Below are 17,799 nucleotides of genomic sequence, written 5' to 3' on the forward strand. Positions count from 1 at the left end.
TCATTTTAATATAAAATGTTTTTATTGTTTTTGAAAACATTTAAAAAACAATTTTTGAGCACTTTCAATAAAAAAAATAACTGAAATGCTACTGCAATATTCAACTACTGTAGTTTCAGCAGTACAACAGACAACAAAAACACTGGGGAAGAGGGGAGAAATTGGATTTCCTGCACTAAATGAAAACGTGGAACAGGGATTTTTCTTTCCTTATGGTGCAGTAAATAAAGCACAGTATAGTACAAGACTATTATATGAACCTCAGATGCACTGCACAAGAAACTTTCCTTCTTTTCAGTTCATAAGTCAGTGCTTATTGCAATTATTTGCAAATTATTTACTTCATGAATTCTTATCATGATAAAACGATGCAAAAATTATTTTTAACACCAGAACAATAAAAAATAATCCAAGAAAGGAACATATTCAACAATAACTAAGCTGAATTAGTTAACATAAAAAAGTAAATAACTTGTGAATAACTATGCTCACCTGGTTAACACTGAACCAGTTTCAATACAGCAAAAGAATAAAAAAAATAAAAGTGGTTACAGGAATATATCTAGTACTGTACAAGATTAAGTCATTAACACTCATGCACGTTCTGTGATCATGTATTAACATGGTGAAGCAAACTAAACTTAATTTTTCCTGCTGTAATATTCTCATGTAAGAGAATAAGAAATAGAAATATCTCATTGAGATCAATGCACATTGCTACATAAGACAATTTCACCTGTCACTTTTAATGACATTTTGCCTTTTAATAATGAAACACATTAAAAAGTTTTTTTTTTTTGTTTTGCCTTTTTTTTAATCTGTGGGCCGTATTTGTTGCATTTATCCTAAGGAATGTGCCTGCCACAGGTTCAACAGAATTTTAGTGCAATATATGAATCCAGAAAGTTTGCTGGACTAACCAACCAACGAAATTTAAAGTGTTTGCTGCAATACTGTACACAGGGTACAAATTCACTAGTTTGTGTACTTTCGCAAAAGCTGCTATCAAAATAATTTATTTCTTATGTTAGTAGGAAGCCAATAATGTAAACAAGGGGTCAGAACTGTCTCAAATTCTTAGTTTTGGAGTATCTGACACAGACAGGCTTCCATTTGTTAGAATCACAGAATTTTCCTTTGGGTATTGCATACTTTGGTGTGCAGTAGTGCTCTGTCTCAATGTATAGTAAAGAACTAACTAGCACTAAGTACAGGGACCTAACATTATCAAATATAACACCAACACACAAACACTTCTAAAATAATACATACCAATGTACAAAGCTGTGCCTGTGCCTTGGATTTTACTTGAAACAATTCTCAATGAATTTAAACACTTCTTAAATTAAACATATATTTGCTTTAAATCCACTGATTATAGAATATTTCTGCTAATTAAGTCACGTTAGGTCCAATGTAATGTTTGTATTTAAAAATAATTTTAAACGCACTTTTAAAAACCTTTGGTGACGGCTGCATAATTTAGAATGCATCAGCTTTAAATCTACTTTTTTTCTGAGAAACGTTCTTAAAAAACTAGTGGAGTTAGGCAAAATCTTATTTCCCTCAAGCTCACCTCAGTCTCGGTGTTTGCGACCTGGAGGTGAGGCCAGCACGTCATGCAAAGGCACAGGCTGCTGCAGCACACGTGCGGCTTCTCCCCACAGTGCCAGCGCTCGCGTCCTCCCCAATCACTCTCCATTGGAGGGTAGCTTTCACTGAGTCACAGTAGTGCTGGCACTTCACACAGGGTCAGGGGGAAAAAAAAAAAAAAAAAAAAAGAGAGAGGTGCTGAGTATCTCTCAGACCCAGTGAAGTCAAACAGGGTAAGAGGACGTTCAGCACATCTCTGGCAAAAAGGCCGCAGGCAGGTACAGAACTCAAAACCTGCCTTCAGCAACTTGAGTCTACAAGAAAAATGGTTCAAGCCTTACTGACAGACACCTGGCAAGGTAACAAGGCTACGATGCAGTTTTCAGTCTTCTCTCCACTTCCTTTACAAATCCCAAAAGGATCACTTGGTCTTAAACAAAGCAAACCAAACTATCGCACATCCATGTGCTTCAAGGAGGGATCTGAACTCTCCAAGTTTGTTCCTGACAAAGCAGCAAAACTTCTGATGCAAGCACAGTGAAATCAGGCCCCCGTAAGGTGCTACAGCTTGGCACAACTGTTTGTCCCTGCAGAAGAGGCCACAGACCGGTGATGAGTTGGGGCAAGAGCAGGAGAAGCCGTGGCACACCAGCACCTCAAGTGCCAATGCAGCAGCACAAGTTGAATCAGCACTGCCAAAAAAAATGACCAGTACTGAGATCTCAAGTCACTAGCAAAAACTGAAGAAACAGAAGAGCACCAAGACACTTAAACAAAAAAACCACTAATCACTCAAAAAATCTGAGCATCTTCCCCTTAAGTAAATCTAGGGGGACTTACTGTCATAAATTCATGACCACTCATTCAAAGAAGTAATGCAAGACAGGAAAATGTTTTCTGCTCTGTTTTCTCTTTTGTGTCAGTTCACAGAAGAAATAATCAATTTTACACTAAGCTTAAGGGATGGTATCCTAGCATCTTCAGTGCACCACTTCTTTTGTAAAAGCTTGCCTCTGCAAGTCCTCTTTGTAGCATCAGTGCCATGGCCAGTTAAGTACCTCTCTCTTTTGACCATCAGAGAGATCCATGCCACGCTGATAAAACAACAGGTCTTTTTTGGTTTAAGTGAACTAGTGAGGCAGAAGTCTAAATCTCATTTTCCAGAGAGGCAGCTGAGGACTTCTAAAACAAATTAGATTCACCAGTCCTGCCAAATCACTTATGAAAACGGAATTCAGGCTTCTAAAACAGTAAGTACTTTAAAAGAAGTTTTACCAAAAGAAAGATCACGTCTTATTGTGTATCTGTAAAGTGCCTGGCAGTATTATGGCTCTATATGAAATATTTTTAGACCAACCACATTTTCTAATATTTTAATCATCTTTTGTTTGAGAGAAAGAGAGCGAGCAAGAAAGACAGAAAGGCTCAACCTACTGAAATACAGAGAAAAGATCATCTTCCTACACCCTCCACTAGGTTAGGAAAGAGCAAACTAAAAAACCCGAATCTTTAAAAATAGTATTTTAATGAGCTCCAGCAGCTCCTTTATTTAAAAAAAAATAAGAGGGGGGGGAGGGAACGAACTATCACATTCCCTCTCTAGCATTGATAAATAATTAAACAGTACCTATCACTTTAAAATAGGGTGTTATGCCTAGATTAAATCTCAGTGCTCAAAATCTTTTCACATGAATTTTATCTAATATAAAAACATCGAAGTGAGAACTAAAATATCAAGTATGTCATGAATATTAATGGATAAAATAACTACATAGATTTATTTCTCTTAAATAAAAAATTTAGTGCATCTTTTTTTCTCCTTGATCATTCCTGTTAGTTTTTCCTATCTCTGCATTTTACTAGAGATGTCAATGGCACCAGTGCTCCAGAGGTCTCCCACAGTTCACCACTGAGCAGTGCTCAGGGCAGCTACACACTGATCAGGCACCTGCACGTCACCCAGTCCACCCGTACCCGCTCCCCACCACCCACTTACCTGCAGGCACCCTGCATTTCAGACCTGAACGACAAAGGTCAGTAAGGATCATTTACTAAGAAGTAACAATAATAAAAAGCATGGAAAGCCTACTAATGAGCTCAACTTAAAACCCTCCCAAAGCCTCAACCATAGCTGTCATTGCTGGCTGGCTATTAAACACTTCTTTATTTGCTACAGTAAGAAAAGTTGAATGGGAAACACTATAAAATTCAAATTTTAATACTGGCTCTTTGCTAGCCCATCACCTTCAGAGATTTGTTTAAAATTGGTAAGACTGCCTTTTCCCTGCTGAAGAATGAGCAACAGGTACAGCAAACTTTTTAAAAAATGCCACAATACATAGCAAGTGTTTCTGCTGCGGGAGGCACTTCCATTAAGACAAATACAATACGTCTGTCTTTTAGATACAGTGTGCTACATACATATTATAAAACAAGATTAACCCAACATTTCAACAGCAGGATGATCCTTACTCTCCATCCACTCAAAACCTGATGTAGTCATTGAGTTAATGGATTCATTGCAGATTTGTTGAAACAAGGGGTCATTTTTTAATTCCTCCAGTGTAGCATCATCATCTTGTCCCTGCTGACGACCTGGATCAAACAGTAGATTTGTGTCTAAAGTGTTCAGATCATTAATGCTGCCTGAGAGCTCGGAAGACAACCTGATGTCGCTGGAAAAGACAGATGCAACGTTATTGAGATCTGATGCCACCTGATTCACCAGCTGCTGGTTTGTTGGCAGACTGTCCTCCTCTAAAAGGTCTTTTACAGTGCTGCTAAAATCTAATTGCTGCTCTCCGATGTCTGATTGTGCTTGGTTATCTCCAGAAGAAAAACTGATCTGATCGGTGCTGCTGTTTTTTGTGAGGTAATTTGGTGTTTGGAATTCATAAACTGAAGTGCTGGAATTGATCATATTTTGCGGGTTGGCACTAGGAAAAGTGGTGGATGTCTCTAAAATCTGAGTAAGATTCATCCTGGCTGTGTAATTTGAGGGCATGTTGTTCATTCCCAAACCTCTCACTGCATCATCACTATCAGAATCCAGTTTGTTTAACAACACATTGGTTATTTTTTTAGTGTTTGTTTGTTTCTGAAGAGACGGGAAGGCCGTCTGCATCATCACAGTCAACGGGACTGACTGGCTTCTTTGCGCTATATTATTGGCACTGGTGTCTGCATGGATATTAGCAAATACATTGTGAACTTCAGGAGTCACTGGACTTCCAAAAGGTGTCAAGTTAGAGCGCGGTATATTTGAAACAGGGTAAACAGTGCTTCCACTGAGATTTCGCTGGCGATGGACAGCAGGGCTCACGCTGCGGCATCTCAGACTGTTGTTGAGGGAGGAACCGGTTCCTTTGTTGTCCAAAGGAGCAGGAACAGCAAAGCCCTCTTGCTTGGTGGTGCTGCTGACAGGGGCTGCCTGGTGCTGCACAGGTGAAACAGGAGTCACGCGACCAAAGTGAGTATCATGGTGGCGCGGCTGAGACTGGTACGACTGGCCAGGAACGGCAAAAGCATGAGGTTTCCTGAAGCGGTCTTCCACCAGCTCCTGATAGCTTGTAAGGATGCCATGGTTTGCAACCGATGAGTTGCTAACACCACTGTAGCCATTATTCATCCACTCAAGCTTGGTTTTGTCGGGATGGGTAGCCATAGGCCGCTGCATTGGCTTTACGGGGCTGCTTGATATAATGCTGGCATCGTGGTAAGCCATACTGGAGCTGATGGGAGTGAATGCAAACGGGTTTCGGCATTCCACAGGACTTGGAGGGACACTGCTGCTGCAGTTTGAATGCGGCGTGCCGATGGGAGTATGCCGGCTGCTTCCTAGAGCACTGTCTACGGGAGTTGTCTGAGCCAGCCTCGAACAAGGGCTCTCTCGGGACATGTTCTGAGATGCAGCGATCATTTCGGAGGTGGGTGTTGGAGTTGGAGTGGGGGTGGGAGTCGGGGTGGGGGTGGGGGTGGGAGTGTGAATCGGAGTGCTGTTGTTATGGATCGAATGGTAAAAGTGTGCGCTGCTCGGATGAGATGACACGGGAGCTCCTTGAGCTGCGGTCTGACTCTGAAGTGCCATTCCTAGACAACCACCATAAGGATGGGAATTATTCATTGACATTTGCTCCTCCATGAGCACCAGCTCCTCCACAATGCTGTCCTGAGTAAGGTCATCATCGAATGAAAAGAAGTTTTCGTTTGACTGAGGGACTGTATGTTCAAACTCTTTCAGCTCAGACTGCAGAGGTAACTGATTTGAAGACTGTGCTTGCATTTGACCCAAGGAGGAGTCCTGGATCTGGCTCTGTAACTGCTGGCTGTATGCATCCTGCTGTATACCCTCGCAGTGCACTGGCTCCCATGCCGATTCCTGTAAGTCACTAGAGCCAGAGTGCCCTGCAATAGTCATAACACTGATATCTTGCTGCTGTTCACAATTCACAGATGCAAAGTCAGAGGTTTTGGTGATATGGTGCCACGTATTTGGGTTAAAGCTGCCATCAGATTTTGAATCATTTTCTATGATAAACATGTTTCCTTCCAATTTTACTTGTATATCTGGAGATGATGCTGATGCAAGCTGCTGTCCTAAAGTAGAATCACTGGTATTTAAACTGGTGCTCAAGGTAAGGTCTGTTGCCAAGCTTGTTGCAGCTGCAGAAGGTACAGGTACCTTCACATGCACCTTGCTGGGAACTTGAGCAAGCGTTGCTGTACTGTCACTGTTAACTAACGCTCCAGCCTTCGGAGACTTCTTAACACTGTTTGCTTTTTGACCCTCTGCAGCATTACCAGCTGAAAGCTGCTCCACCAGTGGTTTCTTTACAGGCGGTACCTGGGAATCCTGAAGTGTAGAAGGTTGTCGCTTTCTTGGACTTTTAGTGCATGTTTTGTCTTTACTTGTAGACTCACCAGTAGGAGGTGAACCGATGCTGGTGCTGGACAAGTTTTGACTGGCAACTGAGAGCTTTAGAGTGCTTTCATTATTGCCTGCTGAAGAAACTGGTGTGATCTCGTTAGACCGTGTTTTATATTTGGTCCCTGCTTCTTCAGCTCCCCGATCACAGCCCTTAACTGGTTTTGCCTCCACAACATCATCAGCTGAAACCTTCAAGGTTGCAACCTCAAAATTAATTAGTTGAGCAGGAGGCAGATCAGGGGTAGCCTTCATGGATTTAGACACATCAGAGCTCTCTTGGCCCTGTACTGAGTTCTCATCCAGCAATGCTTCTGGTTCCATTTTGATCTTGACTGCAGGTGCAGCTACAACAGTGCTAGGCTTGGATCCTGGAGACTGAAGTGAAACAACAGATCCATTTTTGATCTGTGGACCAGTCCTCCCTTCTTCCACTGCTCCTGCACTACTGCTAACTGAAGGCGTCTGCCTGACGGGCACACTACTGCTGCTCGGGGCAAGAGATATTGCTGTCATTTTAACCACGTTTAAGGAATTCACATGTGGAGCAGGCACAACAGTCTTGATTGGGCTACTAGTAAAGAGCACTGTCGTGGGAGAGCGGATGGTGAGAGCACTGGTATTTGCTGGCTTCGGTAAGATCTGCGGGTAGCGATGCCGGGCAGAGCGGTCACCAACTGGGCTGGCGGGAACGTTCTGGGGAGTCTTTGGTGACTGCTTGACTGATTGCATGTGCTGAGTGACCACCTGAACATTGAGCGGCAGGACCTTGCTATCAGATGATCCCATAGGGCTTGGAGATGTCACCAACTGCCTGGTCCTTGGCACCTGTAGAGAGAGAAAAAGAAAAGGTGTGGCGATGAAGCACTGAAGTCCCCGAAGCCCACAGACCACCTCATCCCTAGGCATTTCAAAGGTGAAGGACAACACAGCTCAATACACTAAAGCTAGTGAATGTTAGTTTTAAACAAAACAAACTCTCTGACTATAAACAAGACAACTTCACTTCTATTTGTCTGCCCAAGGATTGCTAGACAGGTATGTGGCCTCAATTTTTAAGGCATGAAGCACTGGTCTACATACTAGTCTGCTCGTCTGCTAGTGAAAGGGTCATTCTCCCACAATCCTTCACCACATGGAACAATAAGACAGACATACAAAGGTTAAAGAGGAGAGGATGTGCTCAAAACACTGCTCATGGTTAAGGTTTCAAAAGCTACTTAAATACAAATCCACTATCAAGCAGAAAAATTGGCTTACCTATTGAAATCAACAACATAGCAAGCATCTTAAAAACAAGTAACTTTTCACCCCTGCCCCAGTCCAGTTTTGTATGGCTGACAGACAAAGGTATTCCATACTACAGACATTCATGCAAAAATAAAATTATTGTTGTCACTAAATGTGCCAGGCCAACGAAAGGCAATTTAGATTCCATATTAGGAGCTCAGCGACCCACATGACTGGCATCAACATTTTCATCCAGTTAAGCTTCATCTCAAGGGCAATTATTCCCACATATAACCTTAATTATTGCTAGCTGAAATCCCGCTGTCAACAGCTTCAAAGATGAACTTGGCTTTTGCTATGTGATCAGAATTCTGCTGCCTCTGTATCGATCCTGTAATTCACGTGGTATAACACAGTCATTGGGACAGAAAAGCAGAAAGGGACCCAAGTCTTTGAACAGAAACCATTTTTCTATCCCACTGACACCACACCGCTGCTTAGTTACTACCAATTTACAACCCTTTCATAAGGTGTTTTTTTCTGGAGAATTGCTGGAGAACATTACCGGTATCGGGCTGGGGACAGCTGCCACAACAATGCCAATAGGTGGAGGAGACAGAATTGCAGGACTTCCATTAGATATACTGGTCACGCCGTTGGTTGTGGTGCCTTCTGTTTTCTTTGCTGGAGACTCTCCTGGCAAAGGAGACTGCAGTTTCTGTTCTTGCTGCTTCTTCTGGATCTTGCGCTGCAGCTGCTGCTTGGCATCAACAGGAGATGGCAAAGTTTTCACTTGCGGTTGAAAGGAATTACTTTCAGCAGTAGGTATAAAAGCTGAGGGCTGGGGGATCCCTTTTATTCCTGAATACATGAGAAGAAGAATGAATTGTAACCACACATACCCTGTCTGCTGTAGTGCCACTTCTGTATCTAACCATACAGAACATACGGCAGACATCTCTGTAACCACTCTGGGAACCCCCTCGTCCATGAGGTGCTCCCATCCACTTCATGCTCAAATCTATTCAGTGTTGCAGTTTATTTCCACATTTGTGGCAAAGCCTCTATGTGTTAGACAAGCTGGGCATTAACTGCTAAAATACAGTGTACTGGTACCTTGTTTCTAATAATCCCAAATTGCAACTTCTGTGTCAGCAAAATCTGAAAGAACAATGCATTTCATTTAACTGACAGTAGAGGGCAGTGGGTATGTTTTAGATGAACCTTTAAAATTCATCATCTACTGTGGTTTTGTTTTGTTATAATTGTCTAAGGCAGCTTTAAAAATGAAGAATCTTTCTAGAAAGCTGTGTGTTTGTGTCACAGAGGAGCGCTCTAAGCAGATAATATTATCTAATGGCCAAGCATTAAACACAATGCATCTAATATCAGAATGGATCACAACCTGTGTGGAATCAGAGATAATGGTGAAAGAAGGCAAAGAAGAGAAGCGGCTAGGGAAAAAACAAAAAAAGAAAGAAAAGGTGAAAGAACTATGGAAATTAGAAAGAGAGAACATTTTTTCTAGAGATAATGTCTTTGCTCATCGCAGGTGGTGCTTCCAGGGAGAACAACAGGGAGTTAGTCTCATCTGTGCAGCTGGCACCGATTTCCCTTACAAAAACACATCACATTTATGATTTTTTGTTTATTAACAGTCAAGAGGATTAGCATGCACTCTCAGCAACCAAATAACCCTGCTGGACTGCTCTTCTAAAAATGCCTTAACACCATTTCATTTACACTTCATGGGTTCCGCAGTTTTTAAAACAACTCTTAATTATAAATTAATTGACACCATTTTAGGGCAAGTATTTGGTTTAGATACCCAGTACATGCTTAGGAACTGTGGTCTGGAAGCTCACCTTCTCAGCAGCAGCCTGAGTACCATGAGAGCTTGAACACTACAACATGTCTCCACTTCCACAATTCCTTCACAGAGCAGTGAAATACCCAAATATACTGCAATTACTAGAAAACAGTTCATCTATGTGGGCTGAGTACTGAAAGCAAGTAACATTTATGAGAAAAAAAACTCAACAAATTTTTTTGAGGGTAAAAGTTTGCTTCTTCCTCAGTGAACGCACAGAGACACTGTAGCTCCTTGTGATAAACAGGAATGGGAATATTTTATTTGCTGTTCTAGAAAGAACCTCTCCTGAAATGACTATCCAAGCCACAGAGGCACGCGCTGGAAATAACTGCCCTTTTCCTTGAAGGAAATCATCTTCTCTTGAAGGAAGAAAGGGAAAGAAGCTATGTGAGTTGAAGAGCTACACATACACCTAGCATTCCTTCTGGCAGCACAACAAGCAGAACCAATGAAGCCAAGCAACGACAGGTAAAAAAGGAGTATACAGGCAGCAAAACATGCTACTGTCACCATCACTTTCAACTTGCAATAAAGGAAAGTGAGCTGGTAGGAGAAAGAACATGATCCAGAAGGGGATCACCCCAACCTAGAGCCCTGACCACCAGTTTCCATCTGAAATTTCATATCTCAAGTCAAGAGATTTGCCTTGATCCAAACACATTCTGCTTGACAGGCCCAGGCAAAAGTTCCCAGAGGGAATTCACGGGGGTCCACGTTATGCACCTGCACTTCCCTCCACATCCTTCAATTCTGTAATTTACTTCATCCAAAGCTGCAGAAAACCACTGTATTAAGTGACTGATTTTAAGCACGAAGAGGGAAACAAAGAACACAAAAGTAGATGTACAAACATCCACATTGAATGTAAGCTTTCCCAGAGACTGAACAGAACAGGAATTCACCTGATGTAGCAAAATACAAAACAACTCTTCTCTTTACCTCCATCTTTAATGAAGATTTGAAATCACGTGTTGTAATCTCAGTCACACAACTGCCACCAAAGAAGCCTCTCCTGTCCCCCTCAATGCTCCTCATGCCCTTATTTCTAATGTGATCAATAATTGCAGCAGCTGACGTGCTTGTACTACCTGACACTGATCAAACATCTCAGGAAAATCTGCATCTGACATACCAGAAATGCCCGTAAGAAAATCTGCTCTGGAGAGAAAATTAAGACAGACAACCGTTTCCAAATTAGGACAAGTTATAAGACAGAAACATAGCTACACCAGCAGTCTGTCTACAAGCCAGCACCGTACCGGCACCAAACTCCTCAGCGAAGTATATAAATTCAGCACAATTACTCACATGCCCTGAAGTGCTTTCAAAGAGCAGGGTCCTCATCAGAAGAAATGGGAAAATCACAAACTAAACTTGAGAACACTGCTTATTTTCAGATCTCGTTACCTAGACTACCAGCAAGAAAAGTAGTTTGCAGCAATATGGACTAAAATCACATAAATGCATGCTCAGTGCTGAGAGTCAGTGTTTAAAATTTGCCCTGAAGTGCTTCCTCAAACCAAGATGTTATTGCTCTTTAAAAAAGAGACCCCCTATTTAATCAATTCAGCATTAAGTTATTTCATTACCTGCTGGTGCCCCTGCCATTACTGTTAAAGCTGCCATTGACTTGGTACCGATATAGTGACTTTTTACAAGGAAACGAGCCAATTCCAGGACTGTATCAAAAGGCTGGCTCAGCACTTTCTGGGCCCATTCACAAACAAGCCGGCAGGCTGCAGAGACTACTTCCTCATCAGCACTTTGCAGCTGCCCAGACGGCTCTGCCCCATCCAACTAAAATAAACAAACAAAGGAGGAAAGTTACTTTAATAATTAATGGTCATTAAGGCAGGAAAACAAAAGTAGAGAGCAAATGATGATCAGAAACACACAAGTTGAGCAGTATGTTCACAGTTTTTCATTAAATTGGGAGAATGAGATCACAACATCAGTATAATTCAAAATGAAATGTCTTAATGTTAATCTACTGGTTGTTTCCAAAGGCATTATATGGAGCTGACATTTCTGGAATAAAAACACAGAGAGAATCCTAATATCTGGACCACCAACAAATGATGCTCCCTGTGTCCAGAGTCCTGTCAGCTCAGCAGCCACTGTTACCCTGGAACTGCTTCTTTCACTGCTTCTTTCCTCTTCCCTAGCATTTATTTTTTTGTTTAAATATATACAGTAAAACTAAAACAGAATCAGACTTAAAAACATATAGCTTGTGAGTGGCAACACTGTGAAAGTCTGCTTCACCTCCTAAATTATTTGTTTTAATAGCATTGCAATTCGTTCTGAACTTTACAGAAAAACATCAAACAGTGATTCAGAACATAAGTATTATAAAGGAAAATCTTAAAAACTACACAGATCTTCGGTTTGTTTTGAAAACTACAGAGAGAAAAACAACATAATAAATGTTAATTTTCAGAAATATATATAATAAATAAGCAAGTATATATCATACCCCATCTCCAGTTTTATGAAAGTCGAGGTTGGGCAGTGTTGGCATATGAACAAAAGCCTTCTTCCTCAGTCCACTGTAGCAATATGTGAACAAGAATTAAGGTCTAAATCGTCTCTGCTTGTTAGTTGGGGTATTGGAAGGAAAGGCACTAATTCCTCTGACACCTTTCATAAGTTTTATAAGCAAACTCAACAACAGAGCTAAGAATTACTGTCAGTCTCCTAACCAGCCAGAATCAAGAGCCCATAAATGGTTGTGTTCTTGGGCAGGTCATTTTGCTTCTCCATCTATGCAGAGGAGCAAGTGATGATGGGCATGATTAATTTCATTTGATGACTTCAAAGAACCACACCAAATAGTTTCAATTAGCTGCTCAATATTTAGATCATTAAAATAAGTTTGGACTAAGTTCCCTTCCTAAACCAGGCCTAAAGCGAGATGAAAAATGCCTTTCCAAAAGTTAATCACTATTAAAAAATGTGTTCCCAAATTTAGGTTTTACTTAATTATGAGTTGTTCTTTTTTTACCTCTTCCTGCTAATTTCATGACATTTCCTTCTCCCAAGGGACTTCCACAGAGTGATGAAATTCCCCATGGCAAGATAAAGTGACTGATGAGGACATTTCTTCTTAAGATTTCACACAATTTTTGTGGCTCTCTCCCCACCCATGATAATTCTTCTGTAAAAATAGGGGCACAAATACCCAGATTTATTCTTGCCGTTACCTCATCAAATCTGTACACAAAAATATACTCCCTCCATTACTCACTTGTTTATTGGTCTAAAAATCAAACCAGCCTTTTTTCCTCTCCATGGCATTACTATGGGAGTTCACATACAGTGTCACCTCTCTGTAACACACAAATCCTTTTCAAGATCACTAATTGTTCACATTCTGTAAATATGTCTGTATCTCTCTCTCCTAGACCACGGAGTTTACATCTTCTTCCATTAACCTGGACGGAGCATAATCACAGTAAAATAAATATAAGGAGGCTAGGTATTAAGGTAAGTGTAAGATAAGGTCACACTTTAACCATTCTGAATTAGAAACTTAGGAAACAGAACTGGAAGAAATGCCCTGGGTCAAGCTACAATTACATCATCTGATTCCTTCCTCAAAACTTCTCTAGCTCTATGCAGAACATCACTACTAAGTTTTGGACTCCACTGCTAGGTAATTCAACACTGTATTTTACAAAACAATTTAATTGACATGTAATTTCTCCATTTACTACTACATTGAAGATTTTTTTCCTGTATGGAAGAGAAATAACTCTGGGCTGCCCGCTAGCATTTAATTCTCTCTAAGTGCATGCTTCAAGTGAGACCTTGGCAAAGGCCAGTATTACAGCGTGTCCGTATCATTACTGCTAGTTCTTTTGAGTGGTTTTTAATTAGAACCTACAAGCATCTTGATGCCTTTTAATGCCATCCCTCCCTTGCTTCCTACAGTGGCTTTGCCCACCCAGCACATTAGAATGAAGGAAGAGTTGATCCTGGGGAATGCAGCAGGTATTACACTACTTCACAATGGTTTCTACAGATTCCCAATGGAAGGTGCAATTCTCAACTTGGAAAAGACAAAATTCTTGCTGATGAAAAAACTACTTTGAAAATCACTAACAGTTTTTGTTTTTTAATGGAACACCTTAGCACGTTAAAGACTAGACAAACTGTAGCTCAGTCTCAGAAAAGCCTGGGGAAAGTTCACATCCTTGTAGCCTCTAGATTTGATTACTGCATTTCCTTCCTATCAGAGCTTCTTGCCCCTACACTGAAGCCACAGAACCACCAGTGGTATGCGCACACTCTTTTGCACAGCATTTACCCTGAATTCTTCACAGTGGCTGCCTACTAATTGATAAACTAATCTGTCTCAAGATCTAACTGTGTATAGTTCTGCCGGTAACAATTATGTCCAGTTAGACTACAATAACAGCAGTTTTTAAAGTACTTGAAGGTTTGTATTAAGTTACAATTATATGGGGTAGTGTTTTTGTATGCCCTCTGGGATGGACTATTTCTCTAACACAGGGAAGGAGGCGGATTCCAACTTCAGGCACAGGGAAGAAGGCACTGCAGTCAAGAGAGAGAAACAGTGCTCTCCATCCTAGAAGCTCTTGCTCTGAACTGTCTTTCCTATCTCAGGAGGTCTGCACTATGCAGTGAAGGAAGCTGTCTCCCCTTCTAACGGCAGGACAAGGCTCAGATCATGCCTTCCAAGTCCGAAGTCAGCTTTTGTGACAAATTCCCAGTTCCCTTTTCTCTTTCAAGCAATGCTAACGGTTGAAGATAGGCAGTTTTATGAAATATCCATTGTATAGCTTAAGACAGATCTTTGGCTTTACAACTAACTTTTAAATTACTGGTGTGCACAAGTATAATATAAAAGCAAGAAATGTTCTGGTAATTCTGAACTGTACTATCAAGAAATATTACTTACTGCACATATATAAAGCAAGTTACTTTATTCCAATATCTCCCTTTGCACTAAATGATACAGCTTATTTGATTCCTCGTTGCTGTAACAACTAAGCATCAGAACCTAAATTTAAGTATGTGTTTCTGAAGTTATATCTTGCAACCTAACACTATTGCAATTAATAACTTTTAAAGAATGTTGGGAAAGTGTCTGCATTTTTTATTTAACATTACTCCTACATTTAGCTGGTAGTTAAGCCATAATGACAGATGTTCTCCAGGCAAGGGCAGAAGAAATTACTGAGAAAAGTTCTAGCAAAGGATATTTTGATTTTCCTCTTGTGCCTAGACGACGGGCTTTCATATTTGGAAAGACATTTTTCATGATCTTTCCAAAGTCAGCAGCACTTAATGGGTGGTAGCCAAGATTGTCACAATAGCTCCTGCAACAAAAAGAAAGAAAGCGTGAATGGAATCAAAGTTAATACAAGAGGCCAGCCTGCATGCTGGAGTCCATCAAAGGTTTTCAAAAGAAGACACTTATATCCATCCATATTTAGAACCACATTTAACATTAATGAAGCTATCCACAACGAATTGAATGCATTAAAAATGCATAAACAGAGCTATTAATACCATAGGTTTATGCCTTGTTCTCTACTGAGTTCAAAGACAAGTCATATGGAGACATAACAAGTAGTGGCATTATCCAGAGCACAGTTAAGATTTACTCCACAACTTAGTTTGAAGCATAAGTTTCAATTCACTTATTTCAGGACATAATAAAAGCAGAAACATTGTTCTACCCAGAAATGTAGCTTGAGTGTGGTAAGGCCTGAAGTCCTGAAGGAATATCTGAAAAGCAGTAGGTAAGAGATTTGTCAGTATCTACAGAAAGATTCTGCCTGCACAACTTCAATTTAATACAGCTTAACAGAACTGAATTTAATACAACATACCTTCCCAGGGAGCCAGCTTCACTTTTATAGGTGTAACATAAACATGTACTGAGGACCTAGTCCTTTTACCACTGTACCGCTGCTTAATTATAGACATCCTTATATTCACTAACAGTCCTAAAATAATAGAGATTTCACCTGTCTCTGCAAATGTAGATCTTCATGTGACTGCATATACAACCCGATGATATAGTGGAAGAAAGCAACAAAAGGTAATTATAATGCTAAGTTTACTCATCCCAGTAAAATGGGCACTGTTATCTGTTTTCAGTTCTCAAAAACAGAAAAAGGCATTTTGTTTCAGCATCTATTCAGAAGTTTCAACATCTGAGATATTTTTAAAAAATCCTTCTTGAGGCAGAGAACAAGAATCACTGATTTTGCTGCAAAATGTGAATGTTCTGGAAAATCCCAAACATGTAAAAGCAGAGTAGGAAACCGGGAACTGCTCTGGAAGGTTTACCTATACAGCCAGTGCATAAGGCTGCAGAAAGATATGAATGACATATTGCATTGTGTTCAAGAGCCTCATGGTATTTCACAGACGTTAATGTGCCCAAAATGTTTGAGCATTCTTATTCAGATTCAGTCAGCAACAGATAGCCATGATCTCCTTTCCTTGAGAAGTCCTATCAGAAACACACAAAACCAATCTGCCTCTGAAAACATGATCATGACTGTACACAACCCTGTATGGGCACCAGCAGGAAAGCAGAACACTCACTTCATATACCACTGTCCTGGGTTTGAGTGAGTGATGGGGTTTTTTGGTAGCAGGGGAGGGGGCTATAAGGGCAGCCCCCTGTGAGAAGCTTCTCGAAGCTCCCCCAGCTCCAAGTCAGCTCCACCTCTGCAGTAACATATTTAAGAAGGGACATTGTGACAAGCAGTGGGACTTGTGAGAAGGAGTTGTTGCAGCTGCATGAACACCAAGGTCAGTGGAGGAACGGAGGAAGAAAGGATGGGGGAGGTGTGCCGGAGCAGAGACCACCCTGTATCCTGTGGTACGGCAGGGCGGCCCCCCTGCCACCCATGAAGATCTACAGTGGAGCAGACACTGATTTATGGCCTGTGTTTTTTCGCCTGGATGATCAAGGTGCTGTGCCCGAAGAAGGCCGGGGTCTCATGGGAAAAGGTAGCCCCGCTGCTGTAATTCAGTGCTGCGAGGATTGCAGCATGTGGGGGAGTCCCACGCCGGAGCAGCTCAGGAAGGGCTGCAGCTGTGGAGGGAATCCAGTTGGAGAAAGTTGGTGACCCACGCCGGAGCAGTGTAAGGACACGTTGCAGCCCGTGGGAGGGACTCACGCTGGAGAAAGTTTGTGGAGGACTGTCTCCTGTGAGAGGGGGACCACAATGGAGCGGGGGGAAGAGGTTCCGTAAGTTCCCCCCACTGAAGATGGAAGCAGCAGCAGCACTGACTGCACCCCCCATTCCCTGCCCCCTGCGACGCTGGGGGGAAGAGGTAGAGATATCGGGAGCAGAGCTGAGCCCGAGAAGAAGGGAGGGGTGGGGGGGAAGGTTTTCTCAAGATATGGCAATGCTTCTCACTGTCCTACTCTGTTAGATGTTGTTAGTGTCTGTAATAAATGTATGCTCTTTTTTTTCTTCCCCTAACGAGTCTGCCTTTTGCTCGTGACCATAAAGAGGGAATTTTTTCCCCATCCCAGTCCTGTCTCGAACCCCAAGCCCGGCTCTCTGTCCCTTCTTATTACTGGAAGAGAAGGGAGAGAGAGTGGCTGCGTGGTGGTTGGCTGCCAACCAGGCTCAAACCACAACAACCACATTGCCTTCTACTCGAATCAGGTACATACATGCAAACAAATCTCTGCTAAGACAAACAGACAAATAAAAGGAAGAGCAGCACTCCTGAAACAGATGTTTAATTCCCAGCATCGCCTAGAAAAGTAACTACCAGCAACGGCATTTACATCCAAGTAGGCCAGTCAAAATGTCTTCTCTGAAAACTGTAGCTCTATAGAAAGCAGTAGATATTTCTTGATATACTTCCACTCCATTTATTTTCTCTGTAAAAATACTAGTTATTACACAGGAAGTATCTGCTGCTTTTACCTTGGCTGTATGTAGGTACGCTTTACTTGGAAAGTGCCACCACAAATGTAATGACCTTAATGATGATAAACAGTAAGTTTTACGCTATTTGGTTCTGACATTTCCTTCTAGAGCCTGTATACATCCACTTCTCCCAGTTACTGGGACACTGTCCAAACCAGGAGATGCTGCCTACAACCTGCTATATAGTCAGGCATTAGTCTAGTTTCTGCATGGGACATGAAGGTTTTTATCTAATTTACATACCA

General features: G+C 41.5%; 1 protein-coding gene across 2 annotated transcripts in view; it reads right to left on the minus strand.

The window, feature by feature from the left end:
• The window catches only part of RFX7 (regulatory factor X7), a 54,391-nt gene continuing 36,592 nt past the window's right edge, over positions 1 to 17,799 (minus strand). For both annotated transcript variants that reach the window (XM_042804085.1, XM_032999224.2), the window contains 5 exons: positions 14,849 to 14,965; positions 12,097 to 12,181; positions 11,210 to 11,417; positions 8,313 to 8,608; positions 1 to 7,345 (listed from right to left, as the gene is read on the minus strand). In XM_042804085.1, coding sequence (XP_042660019.1) covers positions 4,031 to 7,345; positions 8,313 to 8,608; positions 11,210 to 11,417; positions 12,097 to 12,181; positions 14,849 to 14,965 — 4,021 coding nt within the window. In that variant the 3' untranslated portion in view covers positions 1 to 4,030. The remainder of the gene's footprint in view (positions 7,346 to 8,312; positions 8,609 to 11,209; positions 11,418 to 12,096; positions 12,182 to 14,848; positions 14,966 to 17,799) is intronic.

This window comes from Tyto alba, unplaced genomic scaffold (assembly GCF_018691265.1).
Source record: "Tyto alba isolate M040663 unplaced genomic scaffold, T.alba_DEE_v4.0 Super-Scaffold_41, whole genome shotgun sequence".
In the NCBI taxonomy this organism is placed as follows: Eukaryota; Metazoa; Chordata; class Aves; order Strigiformes; family Tytonidae; genus Tyto; species Tyto alba.